We start from the raw sequence: 22,794 nt of genomic DNA on the forward strand, positions 1-22,794 counted from the left end.
GACGAGTCCAATGAATTGTAGACATGCCTTGTAAATGAAATGTGTAAACATAATAATGATATATTTGTTTGTTCGTCATACCAGGTGCTAACATCATAACGGAAGCCGTATAGTTGATAAATAAAAGCAGCGCCATATCACCGTACGCAACTGGATATTACATGTGATTTGATACTGTAGAATCAACATGATGTTATTTGGAATCGACTTTTGTACTCAAACAGTTCCAATTCACAGTTGCCGGGATTCAGCTGGAGCCTAAGCATAAGTTGCGAACGCGGTTGCTGATCGAAGATTAGGATAAAGCGGCAGTTCAACATGGAAAGGGTTCGTCATGACCATACGCTGCTCGTCTCAAAATCGAAAAAGCGATGGATGATGACATTGGCAGTGAGTATATATATACGCGGCAAAAGTAATCTCGTTATTTTGCATATAACGAAATGGTCGCCATTGATTTTCGTATGTACTACACAGTAAAAATTTGGGGTTCACCTAATGCTTGCAATAGCGTACGGGTTCACCAAGAGATTAACGGTTAAAAACCACTGGTATGGGGTACAAACCAGGTCAACAGTACTTCCTCGTACAGCATCTTGCTTTCACACGCATTACAGTGGGCGGAAACAAGTCAAGTACGTTAATTCCTATGTTGAAGTGTCCTAAGGGGTGGAGTAGGCTACGTTCTGTTATTGTGACTCACCTTCAGAGGCTCGAAAATTCTGGTACAAGTCAACGGAGCTAAAGATAATCCAATGAGATCTCTTACCGGTCGGCAACCTTCCATATACAGCGTGCCAAATATGAAAATATTACCAAGTCACGCTCCAAACATTTTTATTTTAAATGACGGCTCGTAATAGTCCAGTACACCCAGAGGTTGAACACACCTAAACTAAAAGATGCCAACTGCTAATTTATAACTTTATCTCATAATTGTGAATGCGGTGGGTCTGTTTTCTGTACATCATGCGTATTTTATTTATATTGAAATACGTATTTTTTAAGATAAATAAAACTGCGCAAAAATACTCTATACTTTTTGCAATTTACAAAATAATATTGGACCACTTTCGAGCATTCGTACACCCAGTTAAAGAGTGTATAGCAGTGGTCGGGAACCTATGCCTCTTCTGGGTATAAGATATGGCTCTTTGCCAAATATTTATTTTTGTACTGAATTGATTAATATTCCAGCGACTTGTTGGTGAATTTTCATCACTGCCTTTTTACCAAATCATAAAATTTAAGTTACTGTCACGCCGGCGGTCAATACCACTCGCAAATTCTATGTACTCGACTCGAAATCTTGAATTTTGCGACACGTTGATTAATCAAAGAGCATAGCGGGCATGGTGATTGGTGACGTCCATTTCAAAACGCAGTCTTCAAATACACCTTGTCTTCCTGATCGAAGGCGAATTACAAACAACTCTAATTACAAAAAACGCCATATAGCTATCCGATTTCATGATTGTAGCTCTGTAGTACCGGCGATAAAATGCATGCGTGCAGCACAACGTTATGTTACCGCCGAACCTTGACAATTTAGAAGTCGATAAGTATTTAAATTTTCGTAATCAGTGTGACAGTTACATTCGATTAATATCAGTTATAATAAAGCTACTTACGATGAATTGCGTTATCAATGGTGAGGCTTGGCCCGTCTGTACCTTACCTCTCGTTTCGAGTTTCATTTTCGAAGAAAATACATACCAGTTTTCACAGATAAAATATGGCGCAAACGAAGAATTCCATGTAGTGAGTTCGAATTACTGCTACCATGACGTGACGACTTTTCAATTGTGACGTAACAGTTGATTAGCATGTATGGTTCTTTGGGAGTTGAGGTGGAAAAAATAGGGCCAACATGACTCTTCGGACATAAAAGGTTCCCGACCACTGGTGTATAGTATTGGTCGAATCATTTGGCGTGCCATAAGAAACACCACGTTGCCACGCTTGCCAAGAGTTGCCGACCCTCTATATAATGGTTCAAGTAGACCAAATCACTGGTTCTCACCAATAAGAAAGGGTGTGAAACCACCATCTCGTACCGGAATGAGGCGATGGCATGATTTGGACGCTATATACGTTGTGGTGCAAATATGGTAAACGAACGCAAACATGTCTTCACATTGTAATGGCGAACCATAACATGCGGATGCCATTTGATGCCATGTGTCTCTTATTCATGTATATTTGCATTCAGATTTTCGAAATTGTATTGGGTGTTCTTGCAATAGGAACATGCATTCCCACCCTAATACTCTCAGTTTCTGGAGTTCGAGACAGTTACTACTATTACGGAGAAGACTATTACCCGTATTATTTTTGGAACGGACTCTACATGTTTTCCTTCACCTCCCAAGGAATATGGAATGGTTCCTTTGTGAGTATGGTGGATTGTATCTCGGTAAGAGGAAGGACAACGCATTTTGTTCTACCAAAGCAGTAGTTGAGAAATTTATAGGCGATTCAGAAGTTGATAATTTGAAGACTTGTCACAATGGATTCGAACCATTCACATTTCTTATACCCCGAGTGATATCGTCCGGTCTGGTAATTTTAGGCAGTTACTCAATTCAAGTCAATTCTTTCGGAAATCGTATCCCGAGTCATCCTAACAAAGCAAATGGGGACTGCAGCAACTTGTTGGCGTGTAATTCCACTCATTACATCAGGGTTGGGCAAACTGCCACCCGTGAAAACATTTTGTGCGGCCCACGAAAGCCCAAATAAAGTTATAAAAGATATTATTAAAATGCATAGTAAAAATTAAATTGCTGCAGCGACTTGATGAAGGCTTCTCTTGATATATTTCACCATGATATTGATAAGAAATAGTCTTTCTACGGCAGGGGTCGGCAACCTTTTGCTTGTCGCGGGCCAAATTTCGGGTGTACAACTTCTTGGCGGGCCGGAATTTTTCTTAGTACTATATTTTACGCTCACTTCGGTATATTATCCTACATTGCTGCAATCTCAATCATACCAATCAGAAGACCCATGTATTTACACTTCAACAACACAAAATAAATGTGACAACTGACGCAGCTTGCTTTGTGAAAGGTTTTCAACTTCTGGTAACAAGTCAGATGAAACAAGAGTCAGACCCTATTCAAAATGGACGTCCGAAATACGTGATCTTAGCTTGGTCTTCGTGAATTCCATTGTTCAAAACTATTGTTCACATGCGTAAGTGCTTCCAAAAATCGATGCAATTTCTTTTGCATTGTGGGTCAAGCTGGGATAAAGGCCAATTTCATGAACGTACTTTGTCAAAGTCATGCAGCGATATGCTCTTTGTATGAGATTTGTCATTCAATTCAGCTGCATCGCATTTCAGGAAGGCCCATTTGAAATTTTCAGGCAATGTTATTGGCGTCCACATTAAACGGAGTACTGAATAGTCAGAATTCATTTTGTAGAGAAGGAATGTGGGAAAAGCGGGTGAATATTCAGTAGTTAAATTTCGTATCACAGTTACAAATGCTGTTGTGTTGGTACTAGGTTTTCTCTCCTCCAGTATAGGAAAGTGAGCATAATTTTCTTTGTACTGTTGACATTTCAAGAGTCACAGATTTGTTTTGAATGAGCCTCAACATCTCATGTATTTAATAGTTTTCCCCCTGAAGTTACAAATTCAATTTGTTCAGATGTGACGTTAAATGTACCAGGAAAGCAAGATGAGATACCCATTTTCGATTACAAGATTATGAGTCGGCGATAGTTGTGTTTTCGAGGAAAGTTGCTATTTCATTTCTCAGTTTATACACTCGTGTAAGCATAGCTGCTCGAATTAATGCGCGAACATGACAGATATACGCCTACACGACATCGCCATATTGATTCTCTGCTTGTAGTAATATCTGGCGTAACTGATTCAGTTAATGAGACAAAAATCATATTAACAGTTTTCATCATTGTGGCCAAAACACTATTCAGGTTTGTTGTCTTGGCACACAATGCCTTCAGGAAAATTAAACTATAGATAGGCTAACTAACATACGGATACTAGTTATCTATAATTGAACAGTTTGAGGTTCCGTCATTGCGTCTGAGATATTCCAAGCGTTTATGAAGCAAAGGAAGGACACCTTTATTGTCACACCCCATTAGAGTGGTAAACCCTTTAAAAAGGTATGGAACAACTTCAGTTGCGAGATACACCCGATTGATAAGCATTGATCCAGTCTAGTCTATCTCCATCTCCTACTTAAACCACCTTCGTTTTATGGCGTAACAATAGACTAATACGATGTAGGCTACAATTATATCGTAGCAATGCCGCATTTTGTTCATGCAGTGTTGCACTGCAGATTGAAACTCATTATGATACGGCGGGTCGTATTCTTGTGATAACTAATTATTATGTCGCGGGCAGGACGATTTCGCTTGGCGGGCCGGATCCGGCCCGCGGGCCGTAGGTTGCCGACCCTTGTTCTATGGTATTTTTTTTCTTTTCTCGCTGGCGCAATATCTGATCTCGGCGCCTGCGAATTTTGAAATGCTTTCATTGATAAACATCCCACAAAGTGAAAACCGAAATCACTTGATTCGGACCATGTGCGTGGGATTGGATTGGCAACTACAAGAAATTCATTACTATCGGCGCCGTATGTTATGAAACATCAATGAAACAGAACATATCCTAATCGTAGGCCCAATTGATCAAATTATGAGCCGCTGAAGCAACTAAATTATAATACGTTTGAGACAACAATACATTATGTTAGTGTCGTCGTAACATGCTGAAGAGTATTTTAAGGTAAAGTGATTGTGATTCTGTCGGCATTGTGCGTTCTACATAAGTATCGCTACGGCTTGCAAATTCAAATCCCCGCCCGGTTCTAAAAATCGGCTTACTTGACTTTCTTGCCTTCGACAAGTAGCCTATGTTCTTCAGGATGACCAGTTAATTTATTCTCGGTAATGTTGCTGATGCGTGCGCGTTATCATTGAATCAATATTTGATATGTTGTAAACATAGGCTACATGCAATCAAATGAATGATTGGTTTTCGCTTTTCCCAATTTTGCTATGGTGCGGCCTGCAAACGGATTCGGATGTTGAATGCGGCTCTCGAGATGAAAGGTTTTCCCCTCAATGCATTAAAGGAATGCGAAATTAAACTGGCACTATGTCTACTCGGCAAAACCACAATAATGGAAAATATAGGTAGGCCTACCTGTTGAAATACTAGTGGCAGTAGTATAAAAGGTAAACACTACATTAAGTGTAGTGAAAGTAGGCAAAAATCCACATGAGTAGCCTACTTCAAACAAGTGGAATTACTTCGTTGCAGGCATCCTCTATCTTATACATAACGCAGGCACTCATAGCACGTTACTCACTGCTTATGATATACAACTGCAAGTCTAGCGATAACCATGCGTTACACGTTTTAATATTATGCCATACAATAGCTGCCTGCAAGTAATCAGCATAATAGTAAACACATTAGATGTGACACAGGCTAGAAGTTCGAATCTCGACTCTCCTGCTATAATGTAATATACGTCAAATCTTTCCGTATACGAGAGGAACACAGCCGAGAATAGGTCGACGCAGCAGCAGGTTTCAAACAGGATGGCTCCGGCGCGATTCGAAGCGTCAAATTACTTATGCTGAGTCCAAGTTATTTTCAAGGAAACACCCAAGTTTTAGATATTGCAAAATGCATTGACTCCGCATCCAATAACACTTCAATATTCCCACAGGTCGTCATTGCTGCAAGTGCGAACATTTTTATGGCTAAAAGACCGACTCAGATCTCGGTAAGAAAAATTGATCAAAATCGCAGTTTACTAACATACTTACACTCGCCGCTTTTCAGTGATGTCAATATATTTAGATAGGCTACTACTATGACTATGAAAATTACAATGTCGTTCCAGATCATCGCCCATTGAGTCAAGTGCGCCACATATAGTGCTGTATATGGTAAATATATATAGTATGTGAAATGACTGTGGATGTTATGCGTGACACTATGTAGAGTTGAAAGTTTCAGCGATTGAAGCATTACCCATTGTTTTGAAATTCATTTTCAAGTCAATTTTAGCAATTGCCTGGTATATAATTAATCGTTGAACATGAAATCCATGAGATGGCCCAATGTAAGCTATGCAACCTATTCACAATCTGTGAATAAACCCCGACTGCGTATCCACATGCGCATTGATTGAGCACAGTTGGAATCTACACCTAGATTTTCTAACGTATCTTCATGTCATATTCAGAAATCGTATAGCATTGGTTTCTCGGCTCTTTCCACAGTGATGACTTTGGCGATGGTCGGACTGGAGGGTGTCGCGATTTCCTGGAGTTTTCAAATGAATATGCCAAACACCGTGAGATTTCGTTCATGGTTATTTGTATCTCGTAATTCCAACTAACCCTATACTGATTGGTCACTGATCTAAGCAGAGGATATTCTAGTTTTCTCCAGTGCCGTAGTCAGCACCATTCCAAGGTGATTAATAAGGAGTTCGAACCCCAGTAGAGCAGCAGTAGAACCGTACATATCCGTACACAAAAAAAACTTCTACTAGAAGTGGAAGCGAAAGGTTTCCGACGTATTGATTTAGTTCCGTTTATTAAAAATGTTCATCATTTCAAAACACCACAAGACTGCTATACAATGAAAGGTTAGGAAGGTGTCAAAACGACTTGGAGTAGTTTTTGAAATCAGACACCCACACGGACCCAGGCGGTGTAAAGAGAAGGTATGCACACTGAATGGAGAGCGAAAGAAGTTAGTTCAGTGGCATGTTACGGATGGCGAGATCGATATTTCAGGTCGTGGTCCGGTAAACGAGACGGCTGACTGATGAGGCAAATAGTTTTCGAAGTATATTATTGATGAGTTCATAGTAGCCACCGTTGGTATCAGGGCTGTGGAGTCGAAGCCGGAGTCGGAGTCGTGGAAAAAATACTGACTGAAGTCAGAGTTTGTGAAAATGATCCCGACTCCAACTTCTTTGCTATGAAAACAATTTTTCTCAAAGGTATTTTTAAATCACTAATAATATCTAAAAATAGGATTTTTATGTACCTTCAATCACTGTTATTAGTAACGCCATTGGTAAAATTGGACGTTAATTGCAAATTGCAATTCAGTTGCATAGAGGATGAAAATCGCAATATGCATCTTCTCAATGCAGTCACAAATTGATACAATTTTAGGAATTATGCCATGATACTGTGACAGAGTAGATACATCGTCTGGTTTTGCAAAATTGTAAAATTGATGTAAATAAATGCAAGCGCTGCGTTCCGACTTGACAAAAATAAAAATATTTGTAGTGTAGCTCAGCTGCTTGGGTCGAACAAATGATTAAGAAAGACTGCAAGTCCTATTCCTTGAATGCTTGTCTACGTGCATGTAGAGTTGTCGACTACACATATGCTACTTGACTACTTCCTAAATTTCGTGTCTGATCATGGCGTATTGGTAGTGACAGCCTATGTACTTGTAACCAGGATAGTGTGTAATGGGAAATTAGTAGGTTACAACTCTGTATTAGTTACTGACTCATCCACAAGAGCTATTTTTCGATTGTTTTATATGCATTTTAATTATGCAGGATCGGATAGCTGTCATGTTTGAATGATTCATACATATTAGGATATTAGAGAGCCTATCTTTAAAAAAAACTATGAAAAAAAGAAATATATTTAGAAATGCGTTCGTCCATGTCAATTGTACAGTGAATAATTCGAGCTTTGCCGCAATGAAACAATTTTGCATGTCATCGTTAATCATATGTTTGCATATGGTTAATCGTTATATGATAGTCGTTTAACCGTCAATACGTCATATAATTTTCGAAGTAAATTGATAATACTGTTAGAGTCGGAGTTGGAGTCGGAGTCAGAGTTCTCTTAAGAAAATAGTCGAACTCGGAGCTGGAATAGGAGTCGGTACGTTAAAAGACTCAGGAGTATGAGTCGGAGTTGGAGTCAGTATATCGAAATGTGTGGAGTCAGAGTTGGAGCTGGAGTCCGTGGTAAAATTTGCCGAATCCACAGCCCTGATTGGTACTCAAGCGGAAGTAGACTTTCTGCTGAAGTATAGGCAGGGATAGCGATTTGAATATAAGTGAAAAAGTATGTATTATTGGACTAGTTTTGTGTAAACAATTGACAACCGTGTAGAGAAGAAGCAGATGTAGTTTAACGTAGTAACCACTACAGGAAGTTGCACAAGTAGGTGGAACGTATTTGAGTACTGTGAAAAGGTAGAGGTATACTTCTTTACTGGTCACCGCTGGTACATTGGGACGAGGTGTAGCCCACTTTTGTTATAGCCACTGGAATGATGCAGCGTCGTGTCTAGCACAGAATAACAAATGGCAATGAAAGTTGGTCAAATTGTCGTTGTCGGAATCGCATCTAAATCGAACCTACTGCCTAGTTGGCAACATGGAAAGCGGTAAAATGCCTTCAAAAACTATAGTGGTAGAGGTCGAAGCAGTATAAAACTCGACAACTATCGGTAGTGAAGTTAGTTGATTATCTTAATTGGGTGTACTGTACACTACCAAGAAGTAGGCCTATATGTACTTCGGTACCGATCATCTCCGGCATTATTTTCGTTGTGAAAGCGAGCACCAATGGCACAACACATCAGCTGCGATCAGCTTTTCTATTTCAGTTCGTGGTGTGGTGTCTGCACGCGATACTTTTACCTATTTCCATCCTACTCTTCATACTGATTTTATCGAGTCTGATTCTCTCCTGCACAGTGGCTAGCGGGCAAGGATGTTGCACGAACCCGGTATGATACTTGCTATTACCTAACGCATAAAGCTCTAAATATATCTCTATGATTACCAGACGTATGTCAACCCATTCGCAGTCGATGATAGCAGCGGGGTGGCAGCCTATCAATATCCCGATCAAGAACTTAGCGCCAGGCCAGTGGTGTGGGAATACCGACCACGAGTCTCTCTTCAAGGTACATGAGAGCATATCGTATGATCAATTCGCTTGTTGTTACTAGTGGCCATATTGTTACGTGCGATGCCACACGCTGTAACAATCGCACCAATCTTATCAGGTGCACCGAGACCAAGAATCGATCATCGTCAGGTGATGATTCCGATGGTAGTGCAGGGGCAGACTCGATCAGTACATCTGAGATCAGTTGATCCTGACCGCCTACGTGTCGCAAGTCAGCGGGAAATCCATCAGGACCGGTCACTTGGTATAGCGCCTATTGACGTTTACAACAAATATGGTTCGGAAGCTGCTGAATCGGACAAATCAAACATACAGCCTGCTCCACAGTCGCAGCCCCAAGAACCTGAAAATTATATCATTCAAACTGCATGATGACACGAACGAAAGGCATCCATCCACGGGATCCACCTACCCATCATATCTGTAATTCTTCATATGTAAATATCGGATATTCATCTTTTTCATATGCATGTGATTTATTACAATTTTATTGCTGAATGACCTCAAAATTATTCTCCGAACATATAATTTGACGCGGCGTCTTGTTAGATTAGTCCCTTCATCGGATTTTGCTCTGCAAGCATGTCGAGGTATTCGGAGAACGCATCGCGTGGTAAGATTTTTGATGGATGTAAATTGATATTGGTGCTTGCGTTTTCTTCGTTTAAGAAACGCATTTTATCATGTCAAAGAGACACGATTAGCATTCAGTTGTTGGCCATTTAACTGTCGTTAATTTCAACCTGAACCGTAGCAGCTAATAATTGCCGACAGGAGTTTCCGCTGCCGCTATCATCGACATGTTCTACGTCAATGGTTCCGCGAAATTATGAGTCGTAAAGTGTGATAATTAGGTTGCAAGAATGCTCATTCTAAGTAACAAAATCGCAGATGCCAAACCAGATGCAACGTTTGATATGTAAAATTTGCTGCAATCATTGCAAATGACACATGAAAATGGATAATTTCCTCATGCGATATCCGCTAAGAATATTGTGTAGGTATATACCGGTACATTTTGAAATTCATGTCGTCGGTAACTAGTCAAAATATATTGCCAGTGCAGACAACGTTGTACGGCAGTACGACCCGATCATGAAAATGGTGGGCACTGCCCACGCTTTTAATGTTAAGCGATTCCGTTTGATGTTTCAGACAGATTCGCCGGACATTTGGTAGCCTATCTCTATACAGCGAAAAACCTTGCGCGGAAAAATAGACCAGCAAGTTAATGATGGAGAGCGGGTTGTAATCAGATCATAGTCACGCTTGCCATTCACTATTAATTGGTTACGTTGGAATCGAAGAAGATGAGGCCTAGAAATAACAAACTTATAGAACGTCTAAACTAGTTAGGCCCTACTCGATTTCAAAAGAAATTCTCTTTGCGTGATACGATGAAACCAGATATCCTCGATTTCATGTCTCTCATCAGAGCTGAAGCAGCGGTCCTCTTCTTTCAAAATTGAAACTTTGTTTAACTGCCGCTTTAGTGTGTTATCGATGGCTGGTATGAACACCTCCATAAATAAGTGAAAACTGATTGTGAGAATATTTGCTTTTACATGTTTATTGCATATTTCAAATTTGAAACAGATAAAGAATAAAATGTTCATCGATGTGAAGTCCACGCCAGACTTTGTAATTCGATGATGTACAATACGTCATAAGAAAGTATTTTGATTTGTGACAATCAGATTGTGGAGGGAATATATCAACAGGTTTTACCGCGGACCGCACAAAACATCGTTGCTTCTTCGAACCAGATATCAGCTGGTCAAAAAGGAACTTCTTGTAGATATCTGACCTGACCATGCCTGTCCGGATATTTTTAGGACATGCCAACATCCAATGGTTCAAAGGGCCATTCGAACTGGAAACGACGATGCATTTAAAATGCCTCTTGCGAACCTTTACTTTATATGTCAACTATACTGATGCTTAAGTTGCAGAGTAGCCATAGGTATAAAACCGCTCGCATTCAAGTTAAAAACAAATTCAATAAAACAGTAAAAATCTTTGATAAAACTAGGCGAGTATAATTGTCCCGCAAAAACGGATTTTTCTCAAATAAAATACAATTACAGCTGCTATGTGCATGAGGCGAAAGCACTGACGAAATAAACTGATTTCCATTGCAAAATTATATATCAGTGTGACCCAATGCCGAATTAAATCTAAAATATATCATTTTAATATGATTACGATTTACGCAATTGACGATGGCAAAATCCCAGCGAAAGACTTTTTTCAGGATCTTTGGGGCTGTTTTCAAGATTATCTCAATATTGCGTTCCTTGAGTAGGCCTATACTTCAAATGCACTTTTCGGACTTTGGATTTATGATCATTTCCTTGATGTACTAGGTAATGTAATGCGGTTCAACTATTTCCAATCCCAATGTACTTGATCATCATTTGATTCGAGACTGCCGCAAATGTTTGGGCAGCGGAATGAAGAAATCATAGAGAATTGAACTTCATGATGAAGATGGACGATCGCCACCGGTGTGCTATAATGCCGAGCGCTCTTCTCTGTCCTTCAAATTTCCTAATTTCTGCGACTGGTAGGTCCTGTTTTCAAATCCCACCAGGTATGCCACCTCTTGCATTTCCTTTTTCCGTCGCCTGTTAACAATTAAAACAATTAAATACAGATATCAAATCGGTAATTTAAAAATATTTCACTTCAACATGTCACATAACAAGGACCTACCGAAGAATTACTGGGTAACTATGTAGAGGTAGCCTTATAGGGTCGGGAATAACGAGATCGACGACCACCACCACCACCACCACCAGCTCTGTAGTCAAGCTGTTGACACGCGGCCCTTCTATTTAATTGAACATTGTGACGTCAATGCTTTCACCAAGTCACAGTATATCCACGATGACAACCCGTTTGTTACTACTCCAAATTTTCCAGTGTCTTTGGTATATTCTCCTCCTATTTACGCCTATGATTGTAGACTGAACAACGCATACTATGTGCATATAACGAATTCTTAAGATAACTCGCTAGCGCATTAACAGATATGTACATATTTGACAGACAGATGCATAGGTGTATAGATAGTAGATACGCACAGATAGAGGCATTGGATTTTAGATTTGAATTTACAAATTTTGGTGATTTGCATAAACAAGCTCCTGGGGTTTTCATCCTCAACATACAATAGAATAATATATTCACTTTGAATGCATGGCAACGAATGCGGACACAAATATATAAAGCAACAGTCAGCCAGACCAAGATTTTATACGGCAACCACTTCCAGCTAACGCGAGACAACGGGCCTCTAAAATATCTAAGTTGCCGACGATCACCGCAGACAAATGTCAGCCGAAAATATTCAGGCCCATTTCAATAAGGGTTTATTGTAGGACTTGTTGAATTTTTTCACTTTGAAAGTTACAAATTAACTGGAACAACTACTTTCTCTTCGTGAATCATCATATATTACCAACGTATTAATATCAAATATTAGCGTCTTAAGTACAGCGTTGCCAGATTGGCTCTTTTTAGAGGCAGTTGACCCCCCTAAAAAAATTATTTGGCCCCTTGGCCCTTTGTTTTCAATATTTGGCTCTTTTGGAAGCAGTTAGCATGCTTAGGTAAGTTTGATAAGTTTCAAACTTTATTAAAGAAACTCATAAAATTTATTCATTAAAATTTTCATAACTCTGATATTATAACACAAAGTTTTATGTTCGGTTGGCAAAGGCTTGAAATTATTGCAGTTATTGTAGTTGGATGCGGTGTCCTACAATACTATCAACAGTTGTAGTGGATTTATTCTCCAACAGTATCAACAATATATATCTGTAATTCCCGGTGATTGACAAAAGGTCTATGGCAGGGGTCACAAACACGCGGCCGGCGAGGTCATATATTGAGGCCCGCGACCTGGTTTCATATTTCGGAAGAACGCATCTGGAAATGGTGAAATCACTTTGACTTTCAAAATATAGTTGCCGTTGCTGTTCAAAATAAGCTATTCTCGAAATCTGTCTGGCAACGCTGCTTGCATAGTTCGTAATAATAAAGTCACGGTCAGGGTTTTGAATGTAGGAATGGACAACCTGGAATCTGTCATGGATATCTTTGTACTTTTGATAAGGAGCAAATCCTATTTCGTGACATGTCCCAATTGATAACCATTCCCCCATAGGAATTCGATAGTTGGTGATCATTTCGCATTTCGCGTAAAAACTCAAACGCATGCCTATGTTGCTCAGCTCCGCTACAGGTTAAAACCGAATAATACGAATAAAGTAAAATTCATGCCTGATTCTCTCAAGCATTTTACCTAGAAACAAGACCAGTATAGAGATTGGATAGTTGACTTTTCGGATAGTATTAATCGCCATGAGTCACAAGTATTAGATACTTACCCCCTTATGCAAACAATCAGTAAAATTGTCGCGATTATAAGGATAGCAATGGCTACAGGAACAATAATCCACACAATGTTCACGGAAGTCTTGGGTATCGCAGTGCTGCAATCTTCAACAAATAACGAATGTCAGTAAATACAAGTTATAAGATTCGACCTCCAAATGCCTTACCAGAGTTGATGCAACCAATTGTAGTTGCAACGGGCTGTCCGAGTCTCTTTTCTGCCGCCGCCAAATCACTGTCGAATCTCGTACTTTCCGTTCCGGAGCCCACTGGTTTGTTTGGTGACGGCGAACGATATTCGGTTACAGATTCACTTCGAGTGGCCGGGTGTTGCTGTTGAGTTGTTAATGGCGGTATTTTGGGTGTCACGAGAGAAGATGTGGTTTCTAAGCAAAGGCAATTCCATAGGAACAAATCGTCTTATGAGACAAAGTAGCCTAGATCTTACTATCATTGCCGTCACTGTGGAGTCCGTTACTGGATGAAAACATGTGAGAAGTTGCTACTTCGTTGTCATATGTTGCGGTCGCGTTATCAGGGCTCAGGGATGGACTAGTAGTGTCCACGATGTCAACGTTTGGCTCTGATGTGAAGTCTTCTGTTCTTCTAGTTTCCTCGTATATTGTTGTGTTTCGGTCGTTGGTAGCTAATCGGTATACTGTGCTGGTTTGGGCGGCATTGGTGCTATCGGTGGTTGATGGAATCGGTGAAGTAGGGTCGGTTGATATGATCGGTGAAGCAATGGTGGTCGACGCTGCGACAGAAATATTTTCGATGGTTACGACACTATTTATGGTAGTACTTTTTGGGGCACCGGTTCGCGAAAATTGTTTTGCTATAGGCGTTGTTACATGAATGTTTTTATTTGACGTTGGTTGCGTTGTAATAATGGAGGCGGTTGGTGTTGTAGAACCTATACTGGCTGCAAACTGTACTGTTGACGTCTCTGTATTGATTGTCATTGTTGATGGAGGTATTGTGGTAGTAGTTTCAGTAGTAGTTGTGTCGCTATCTGTAAGTTTTGCTGACGTGGTTCGAATATGTAATGATGGTGTTGTGTTCTCAGTCGAAGTAAAACTCGATGTTTTGGTGATAGCTGCGGTACTGACGGAAGGTTCCGTCGCGATTTGTTTCATGCTCGTGCTCACGATTGATTTTAAAGCGATTGAGGTTAAACTGGTAGTGGGCAGTAAAGAGGTTTGTACCTTACGCGTGGTTGGCGGTATTGAGGTCGTGTGTGTGGTAGTGGTTGATGGCGGTGTTGAGGTGGGCGGTTTTGTGGTGGTGGGCTGAGGTGGGGTGGTTGTAGTCTCAGTTCTGGGCGGTGTTACGGTGGTTGTGGTGGTAGTCGTTGCGGCAGATGTGGTTGTAGCTGAAAATTAATAAAATGACTTTGTATATCCAGACTTGCATGTCAAACTTCGATAACATTCGTCGATCCTTATTTAGCGAATTTGCACAGGGTCAATATAGTAGTTGATGATGTGATAGTCTAATAGAATGGAAGAGTGGGGCTGCTGTAAAACGATACTCAATATCCGGTGTGAGTGCAATTTACTTCAAAAGAGCTATAAGAGCACAGTTTGAGATCTGTTCGACTAGTATAGTCTGGAAAACGCATTTCTGAGTTGTCATAGTCAACAGTCGAAATTGACGCCAAACGCCAAACGGATAATAGCTCCATGGCTAAATACAATGGGACTCGCATATTCCTCGATAGCAACCCAGGCTGTATTACTGCAGTGATAAGAAATCTTGCAAAACATTTGTTATGCCTCACAAAATATTAATTGTAAAATGATGGTATTTTGTCCTCAAAAATTGTTTGAGCAGAAGTGCATGTATATAGTTTCGTAAGAAAGATTAGAGTTACAAGCACATGTGTGGCGAGATAGCGTAGTGGTATAATCCAGGTTGCGGGTTCAAGTCCGACCGACGTCGACTCCAGAATTCCTGTACTTAAGCGCGGTCTTATAGAAAGCATAGTAATGGGCCGTGCTACATGCTATACAAAAGAAACAAAAAATTGAAGAAAATTGGCCTGGGGTGAATAACCATAGTAGTTGACAAACACAATGAAAACTACAATAAAACAAATAAATACATGTCCATGGAAAAGCCATGCGTCAGAGAAAGAGTGATTACAATTCATATTACTATTTGGAAAAATAGAAAAAAATAGATATTTACCTTCTCTGCAATCGATAAATCGGTACTTCAATTTGAATCCCTTTTGTGCAGTGTGTCGATGAAAGAAAACGCCTGAATTGAACTTGACTTTTGCACCCATCAAGGTTCTTCTTTTGAAAATGTTGCAATCGGAATAGCGCTCATTCGCAAATTTATCGCATATCTTGCTCCGCGAAAAGTAGTAAGCGTTGCAAAATGGCTTCTTGTTGCGGCAATCCACCTTTCCTAACACGAGATAAAAAGATGTGTCAAAGTACAAATGCAGCGTCCAGCACTAATTATGACATCATTCTTGGCACGCGTGTGAAATTGGTTCGCAAAGTCCATCTGCACTAAGTATTCGCCGACGAAGCAAATACTACTGGACAGACGACGTGACCCGTTACAGTCTTATAATATAGGCAGACTTTCAACTAATAAAGTGGAATTGAGTTTATTAACTCTCTTTTACTGAAACTTATAGATTGAATATATACATTTATCCAACCTCCGTAAATAGAAAACTCTGCAGTACACGTATCTTCCGTAGTATCGAGTTTTCGATAGCTTGTTTGCATCTCTTCCACGTCGAAGACGACTAAATAATGTACGTGTTTGAACTTGAAATTCAAGTTCCAAAGACAGTCTTCGTTAATGTTATATGTCGCTGGATATCTGGGCGACTTGATGGTACCGGATCCCGATGTCGCACTCATTGGAGAGCTATATCCGGTACATCTCGACTGCGCGGTTCTCGCCAGCACTGTAAATAAAGCATGTCATTAAATCCGAAAAATTATTACCATGATAGTACATTCCGAGTATACTTGCCTGAAAAGAAAATCAAGTTTGGAATTATGAGCGGTCGAAAACCCATTTCAATTATTGCTTGGAAGACTTTGGTGCACTGCTGGACCACAATATTCCCCAACTCCTGCGATTTATTTTACTACACCTCAGTCTACATATATATAGTTGGAATTATTCTTGCCAAGTATTCTGTGAACAAAAAAGAAATAACCGGAATAAAACGCGGCACAATGCAATATTCAAGTTAGTAGTTGGCCCGTAAATGAGTTCAATAAATGTCGACGCTGGTATCGTATCGGTGGTTAAGTAATAATTGTAGGTGAATATGAATAAGGTGATATCGAAATTTCACACCACACAGCTCAGAAACGGTTTGATTGACATAAATTTTATTATTGAACCAACCCGTACGGTCGCGATACAGTAAAATCCAGAGTCATAGACCGCCTTTCCTTTGATAATACTGATAGCAGAATAAAGAAGGAATACCCGGACATGACCGTTAAGTAACTCTGAAATGATATAATTATTATTAATAACTACAAGAAAACATGAGGACACTTCTCCCGTAAAGTTTTTATCATCACAACATATTACGCGGACAAGTCCGCCCATTACTACTGACGAAATAAGACATCCATAGCGTCAGAGAGGTACGAAACCATTTTAAACGATTCGCATTGCTATCAATTTGTCTGTTGGGTGTTCAATTTATCGACGCACATCTACAATAAATATTGATTACCGGTCTGTGTTTCCCTCACGTATTCAATGGCATGTTCCAGCATGTATTTATTTGTTAGTACTTCCGCTGCATTGAAAGGAGTATTATCTCCGATAGAAGACTTCACGTTGCCTCACATACCTACAGCATTGCATTAAGTAATGTTTGACGGTATCGGGAAACAAACAATGCTCCCACATAGGAGAATCACACCAATTTAATGTAGGTGGTAATTGAGTCGGCAATGACGTGATCTCTAACAGGTCAGAATAATATGCTCTTTTCTGGAGGTTAGGCACGGCAGACTGCAGGACGTGGTGCCATTTGCGTGTCGGCTTGATGAAATAACATCTCTCTTTGTCGCATCCAAATGATTACACATTTTGAGCCTTTTCTGCGCGAGGATTCTGATTGGATTTTTGTTGTCAGTCAATTGGTGACTGATATTAATATATAGCTGCAGATTATCACAATGTAGCTTACATCAAGAACTACACAACTGTCCAATGTCCAATAGTGCATTGTTGAGGAACTTGAGGACTGTCGTAAACTGGTGAATGTTACACGCGTTTCGATTCAAGTCCCCAAATGACCGACGATCTGCGCCCGCCTAAATTACAATCCCCGGGTCACACCGTAAATACGGTACTTCTTTGCCCGGAAATGACGCAGTCCGCTTCTCAGGTGTTGTTTACTCTAACCTAATTCGATTCTGCATGTGGTAAAGCAGGTTGCGGTAGATGCTTTAATGAAAAGCTAGAAGTAGGACACTGATGGCACTAGACAAAATATGCTTTCATATTGTCATTCCTTATGTTATGTTTAGGAACCATGAGCCGCACGCCGCTACTGTACGACTCGATGTGTCGTATGATGAATCAACCATGCGTTACCGACATAGATTATGTCGAGTATGTTACACACCTCCAAGGGGTGTGTCATTCGTAGTACATGCAAACGTCATATGCATATAACTGTAAATTGCCGGTCACATCGAATATTACATAAGGTTTCGAGATTAGCCAGTGTCACTATTAATATAGATCGGTGACATGACTGGTATGAAACGTCATGCCGGAGCTATGTTCTTCTTCCGAATAATTAGTCCGTGACTACCACATAAACTGCCTACCGTACTTTCAATCAATATCGAACCCCGTTCCGTGCACGGAAAACCCATTTCCTCACATTCACTGGCGGGATGACCTGTTTCAAATAATGCTATATCTTATCCCGAATGGTAAATTGCGCGCAGGAACCAAACTCCGTTCGTGTCAGACGCGAGGACGCCCACAATTTTGATTCCGAGTGCCACAACAATATATCATGTGACATGACGACATTTATTTTAGGCATATATGCGAGTTAATTTCGCATACAATGAGAATGCGGGAAGAAGCAAGTGACGAAACCGGAAGATGGCCACTTTTAGGTATTTACGAAAGTACTGTATGAATTCAATCTTACAACTATCATTACGATGACAACGATTCATCGCCAATGATGAATTCGTATACTAGGACTTCGCAAGATTGCCAACAACGTGAACACTGCAAGAATAAACATTGGAATATTTTACCATTTTTTACCTGATATTGGCCATAGTATTCAGTTTTCAGTTAAATATAAAAATACGATATACGCAATAAACAGGAGGGAAACCAAAATATTCGCAGAGCACTTTCTTTCCCTCAGATTGTGTATACTGCAAGATGCGCGAATCGGTATTAAATGCTGCTGAGATACTTTGAAACTTCCCATTTCAAATCTCTATCATTTATGTCGATGTAATGTTTTTCGAGTGTATGTGATTGTACTGTACAGCTGGTATTACAGTGGCGGACTTCGTAATTTTTTTGTACGAATATAACATGCACGTAACATAGCCGCACTATTATAAGTGGCAATATACTCATAGCTTGCTATAGTTACTCGGCTGCATTTCGTCTTTCCAGAATTAAGAGAGAAAAAGGTGTGCTAATCAGGAGTCGGCATGTATGATGTATACGTAACAATGACAACCCATTTGAGTTACAGCTCATTTCAATAAAAAACAATTCAAATTCAGTTACACTCAAGGTCATTTGAGTGACCTCTCATTATTATGACAAATTGCAATTATGGCCCTTGTAGTGACAAGTAATTGTTTCAAGTTCAGGTTCATATTTTAGTAGTAAATAATTAAGTTCCGGTAGGCTCAACTTGTTTTGAGTGACAAATGACAACGGTGGTTTCGGGTCAGGGTGGGGTATGAGCTTGAATTCGGTTAGTATTGGGGTTGGAGTTAGGTAAAGGCAAGCATCATAGCCAGGCAAGGGTTTAAATTAGGTAAGTCGGATTTAGATTAAGTGGAAGGAGTAGACTCAAACACAAGTGATCAAAACGGCATTTATCAATCAACAAAGTGTCACGAATTCAACGGCTAATTTCAATGTGTCGTTGGTAACTGTGTTCATGTCAAGCTAATCCCAATTACTCTAAAAGAAAGTGCGATATACGTCATGGCGTCGTATAGATTGGTTTTCCATCACGTATAGCTAACTGTCTGATCAATCGAATATCTGAGATATCTTCTTGTGTATACTATGCAGGACATTATATCATTATATATCCTGATTATTTGACGCATGTAAGGGCATGTACTCCTTGCAGTAACAGATGTAGAGATTGTAGACTACAAACGATAATCGGTGTCGCGTTACTCGCGATAGCAGTCTCGTGCTGCTGATAAAATATATCTTACAATTAAAGTCGTTTGGTTATAATCCCGCATACCACCGAAACATAGCATAAAACATGCAATATATAACACAATCATCAACTATAACTGCCAGAACGGGTAGGTTCTTTTGTCCATTGAAATTTCCCGTTGTGAAAATAACATTAATTCATTGCCAGATCAAATGGTCCTCTACCATCTACACAAGCAAGAAGATTGTCATGCTGCGATTGTTTTCGTCTCGCAATACGAGATTTCCGACAAACCACGTATGAGTGCTCTGAGTTCTCATTTGCAAAGCATTAACCCGGAGCTCACATACACCATACGACTGGATAATTTATCCTTAGCGTATAGACTTCTCTATTACAATATATCGTACATCCGAAATCCTTCTTAAAGATTATGCCAACTTGGGTAATCGCAAATTTCAGTTTATCAGTCGCATTTAGGTAATCCAGGAAGTCGTAGTGACACATGCTTGAATCATACACCTTCTCAGTAACGCTATGCATAGCAAAACATTCTACAAAATTATAAAATTCCCGTATTATTACCGATACGTTCTTGTATGTGCTGATGAGGCATTAAAATAATTATTTACCAACTATTCACCGTAGTGAAACCGAGGAGACTATAGCATCCATCCGGATTTCAAATATTCATCATGATATTACCTGACCAATCCTAAGAAGAAAATATTAAACCTACGTCTATGGCTAAACTGTTACACCCTGACACCTAATTGTCTTAAATTATGTCGTCCTATACACCGCGTTATATCGTAGGATTGCCAGCCGAATATATTTAAAATAATACCACGCTGAGTCTGAAATCGACGTCGATTATCTTAACATCATTCATTCTCTGAATTAATCCTTTATTTTCGAAGCAAATTGACCTTTCGCATTCTGCATCCCATTCTATCTGCACGTTACTTTTGAGCGTGTGGCGAAGGCGTGGCCTGTGTCCATCCTGACGAACGCAATTTCGTGAGCGAACAAAAGTGGCGTGATATTTGACCCTGCCGATGCACGTTTTCTTGACTGATTCACATAAATTTCTATTCGCAGTACAGCAGTGCAGAGCAGCACGGCGCTTCGAGGTAGGCAAAGGGTTAAATTGTTTGTGGCTGGAATTTTATCAATACATAAATGCATTCGACAGCGAGTCCATAAATATAGTCACGCATACATCGAGCAGTGTAATGTCCATTTCTTTTTCTACCTACCGTGAAATATGATACTTTGTAAGAAGACCTTGCGTTACGATATAAATCTTGTCGTGTTTCACGCGTATTTATATGCTGTATGGATTTCATCTTCAAACGATAGTCCGTGTGGATGTGTTTGGTTCAATACAATATCTGCCATTTTTCAGTACAGTAGGAAATGATGTATCGTTTACTGCATCGCGCTTATTACTACGTCTACTACCACACATTTCTAGTTCCTGGTCGTGTATTCCTACTATAGTGTTTGCGAGGTGAGTCAAGGGCGTGTATTCTATCCTTAGTTCCGGCTTGGCTTGATTCCAATGCCTATAGTCGTTCAATTGCGCTGGTGAATTTTATTTACTCATTAATTGAAATAACCCTGCCAACTGTCAGAGTATTACACGGACAAGACTGAAGCCTACACCGGGAACTGCAGCATTTCAATTTGCTGATCTAGTGCCGACGGACAATTGGTCATGCATGATGCCTACATAGTAGATATTGCTGACTGAGTTATCAGTATATATATTCGGTTCATCGGGATTTCGAATATTACTAATCAATAGAACCCGTGCGTCTGCAAAAATACATTGCATTTACATACTCTTAGAAAAAGGTAGTGTGATGAGAGTATTTTCTTTAGGAATAATTTGGATGATTGTTAACCTCCGTCAGCTTTTGTGATATGAAAACAGTCATCACTCACTGACTCACAGTGTCACGGTCTTTGTACAATGCCAAAGAGTCCATCAATGCCACAAGTTTAAATAGCCTATGATGCATAGATAAGAATCAGGCGCTATTGCTCCTTGGTCAGAAAATCCCACGTTTATGAAGACAGTCCGATATAGGGCTATGCTTTCATGCACTGTAACCTATATTCTGTTATCTCGTTTCAGTTATCGACTACTATTATCGGGACGCTTACTGTACTGGGCCTTCCTATATCCACAATATACTTACGGGCGCTTTCTTCGAAACGCCGACTATCATTTTCATAAACCAGGAACGCAATAACGTCAAATCAGAATACTTAAATGAGGAAAAGGCATTCATTATAAGAGTTTTTGCGTTCAATCATATTTCTTGCCTCTGTCAAGTCACTTGAGCGACATCGTCTTGTATCGCCTTCACTCTGAACAAGATTAAAGAGGTACTTTTATTTATCGGATGTAGCTGATCAAGTGATCAATGTGCATGTGGTTCCTGGCACGGTCGGCCATTTAATTTCGTATTTTAAACAGGGCATGGCATGGTATGGTATGGTATGGATCGATATTTTGGTATGGAATATGGAACAATGCAAGTATGGTATGGAATGGAAGATTTTAATCTATGGTATGGAACGGCATTTCCATACTTCCATACTTTGATGTTTTATACATTTTATCGTGAACTGTGCAAGCTTCATGAAGCGTACGTTGTTCGCTGTTCACGGAATACGATCGCTTTTGTTATGTGTGAACGTGAACTATTGAACGCTGTGTAGGAACAAATGCACGCTTGTGCAACGGTTTTAGGAGCACTTGGAATGACATGATTTTGTGATGTAATAATGACACAGTAATGTTGATCATATATTCTACTGAGTCTAGACACGACGTGTCCGAGCATAGTCTATCATGTGACGCAATAATTGGTAATGTAGGCCACTCCAACTACCTCATTCCTTGAGTGACGACAGCTTACAAGCAATTATGAAGCAACGTACTAAATGCTCAATGTGATTGTAATTACATTTCTTCTGAAACATTGTCCGCACATTTATACTATTTACATACCGAG

The 22,794-nt window shown here is 39.9% G+C and overlaps 2 protein-coding genes across 3 annotated transcripts; one reads left to right on the plus strand and one right to left on the minus strand.

Moving 5' to 3' along the window:
• Positions 1-212: 212 nt before the first annotated feature.
• Positions 213-10,986, plus strand: LOC145452156 (uncharacterized). Its single transcript, XM_080330382.1, has 7 exons — positions 213-390; positions 2,213-2,392; positions 5,724-5,780; positions 6,246-6,356; positions 8,663-8,785; positions 8,845-8,965; positions 9,068-10,986. The coding sequence occupies exons 1-7, from the start codon at positions 319-321 to the stop codon at positions 9,340-9,342; spliced, it is 939 nt and encodes a 312-aa protein (XP_080186508.1). The 5' UTR covers positions 213-318; the 3' UTR covers positions 9,343-10,986.
• Positions 10,525-16,587, minus strand: LOC145452155 (uncharacterized). Of its 2 annotated transcripts, none has more exons than XM_080330380.1 (6): positions 16,049-16,587; positions 15,562-15,786; positions 13,820-14,743; positions 13,539-13,757; positions 13,365-13,476; positions 10,525-11,597 (listed from the first exon to the last, which is right to left on the minus strand). In XM_080330380.1, the coding sequence occupies exons 1-6, from the start codon at positions 16,254-16,256 to the stop codon at positions 11,483-11,485; spliced, it is 1,803 nt and encodes a 600-aa protein (XP_080186506.1). In that variant the 5' UTR covers positions 16,257-16,587; the 3' UTR covers positions 10,525-11,482. The 2 variants fall into 2 exon arrangements, with proteins under 2 accessions (XP_080186506.1, XP_080186507.1); XM_080330381.1 differs by having other exon boundaries at positions 13,820-14,125; positions 16,049-16,578.
• Positions 16,588-22,794: the final 6,207 nt, after the last annotated feature.

Source organism: Botryllus schlosseri, chromosome 12 (genome assembly GCF_051294905.1).
Source record: "Botryllus schlosseri isolate E-star chromosome 12, Bs_hap1, whole genome shotgun sequence".
Classification (NCBI taxonomy): domain Eukaryota; kingdom Metazoa; phylum Chordata; class Ascidiacea; order Stolidobranchia; family Styelidae; genus Botryllus; species Botryllus schlosseri.

Bases quoted from the DNA above. Each gene is read 5' to 3' on its own strand.
- LOC145452156 (XM_080330382.1), top strand. From the start codon at position 319: ATGGAAAGGGTTCGTCATGACCATACGCTGCTCGTCTCAAAATCGAAA. The intron at 391-2,212 runs GTGAGTATATAT...ATTTGCATTCAG, and splicing joins GATGGATGATGACATTGGCA to ATTTTCGAAATTGTATTGGG. The intron at 2,393-5,723 runs GTGAGTATGGTG...ATATTCCCACAG, and splicing joins GAATATGGAATGGTTCCTTT to GTCGTCATTGCTGCAAGTGC.
- LOC145452155 (XM_080330380.1), bottom strand. From the start codon at position 16,256: ATGAGTGCGACATCGGGATCCGGTACCATCAAGTCGCCCAGATATCCA. The intron at 13,758-13,819 runs GTAAGATCTAGG...GCCTTTGCTTAG, and splicing joins CCACAGTGACGGCAATGATA to AAACCACATCTTCTCTCGTG. The intron at 11,598-13,364 runs GTAAGTATCTAA...AATTGTTAACAG, and splicing joins CTGATTGTTTGCATAAGGGG to GCGACGGAAAAAGGAAATGC.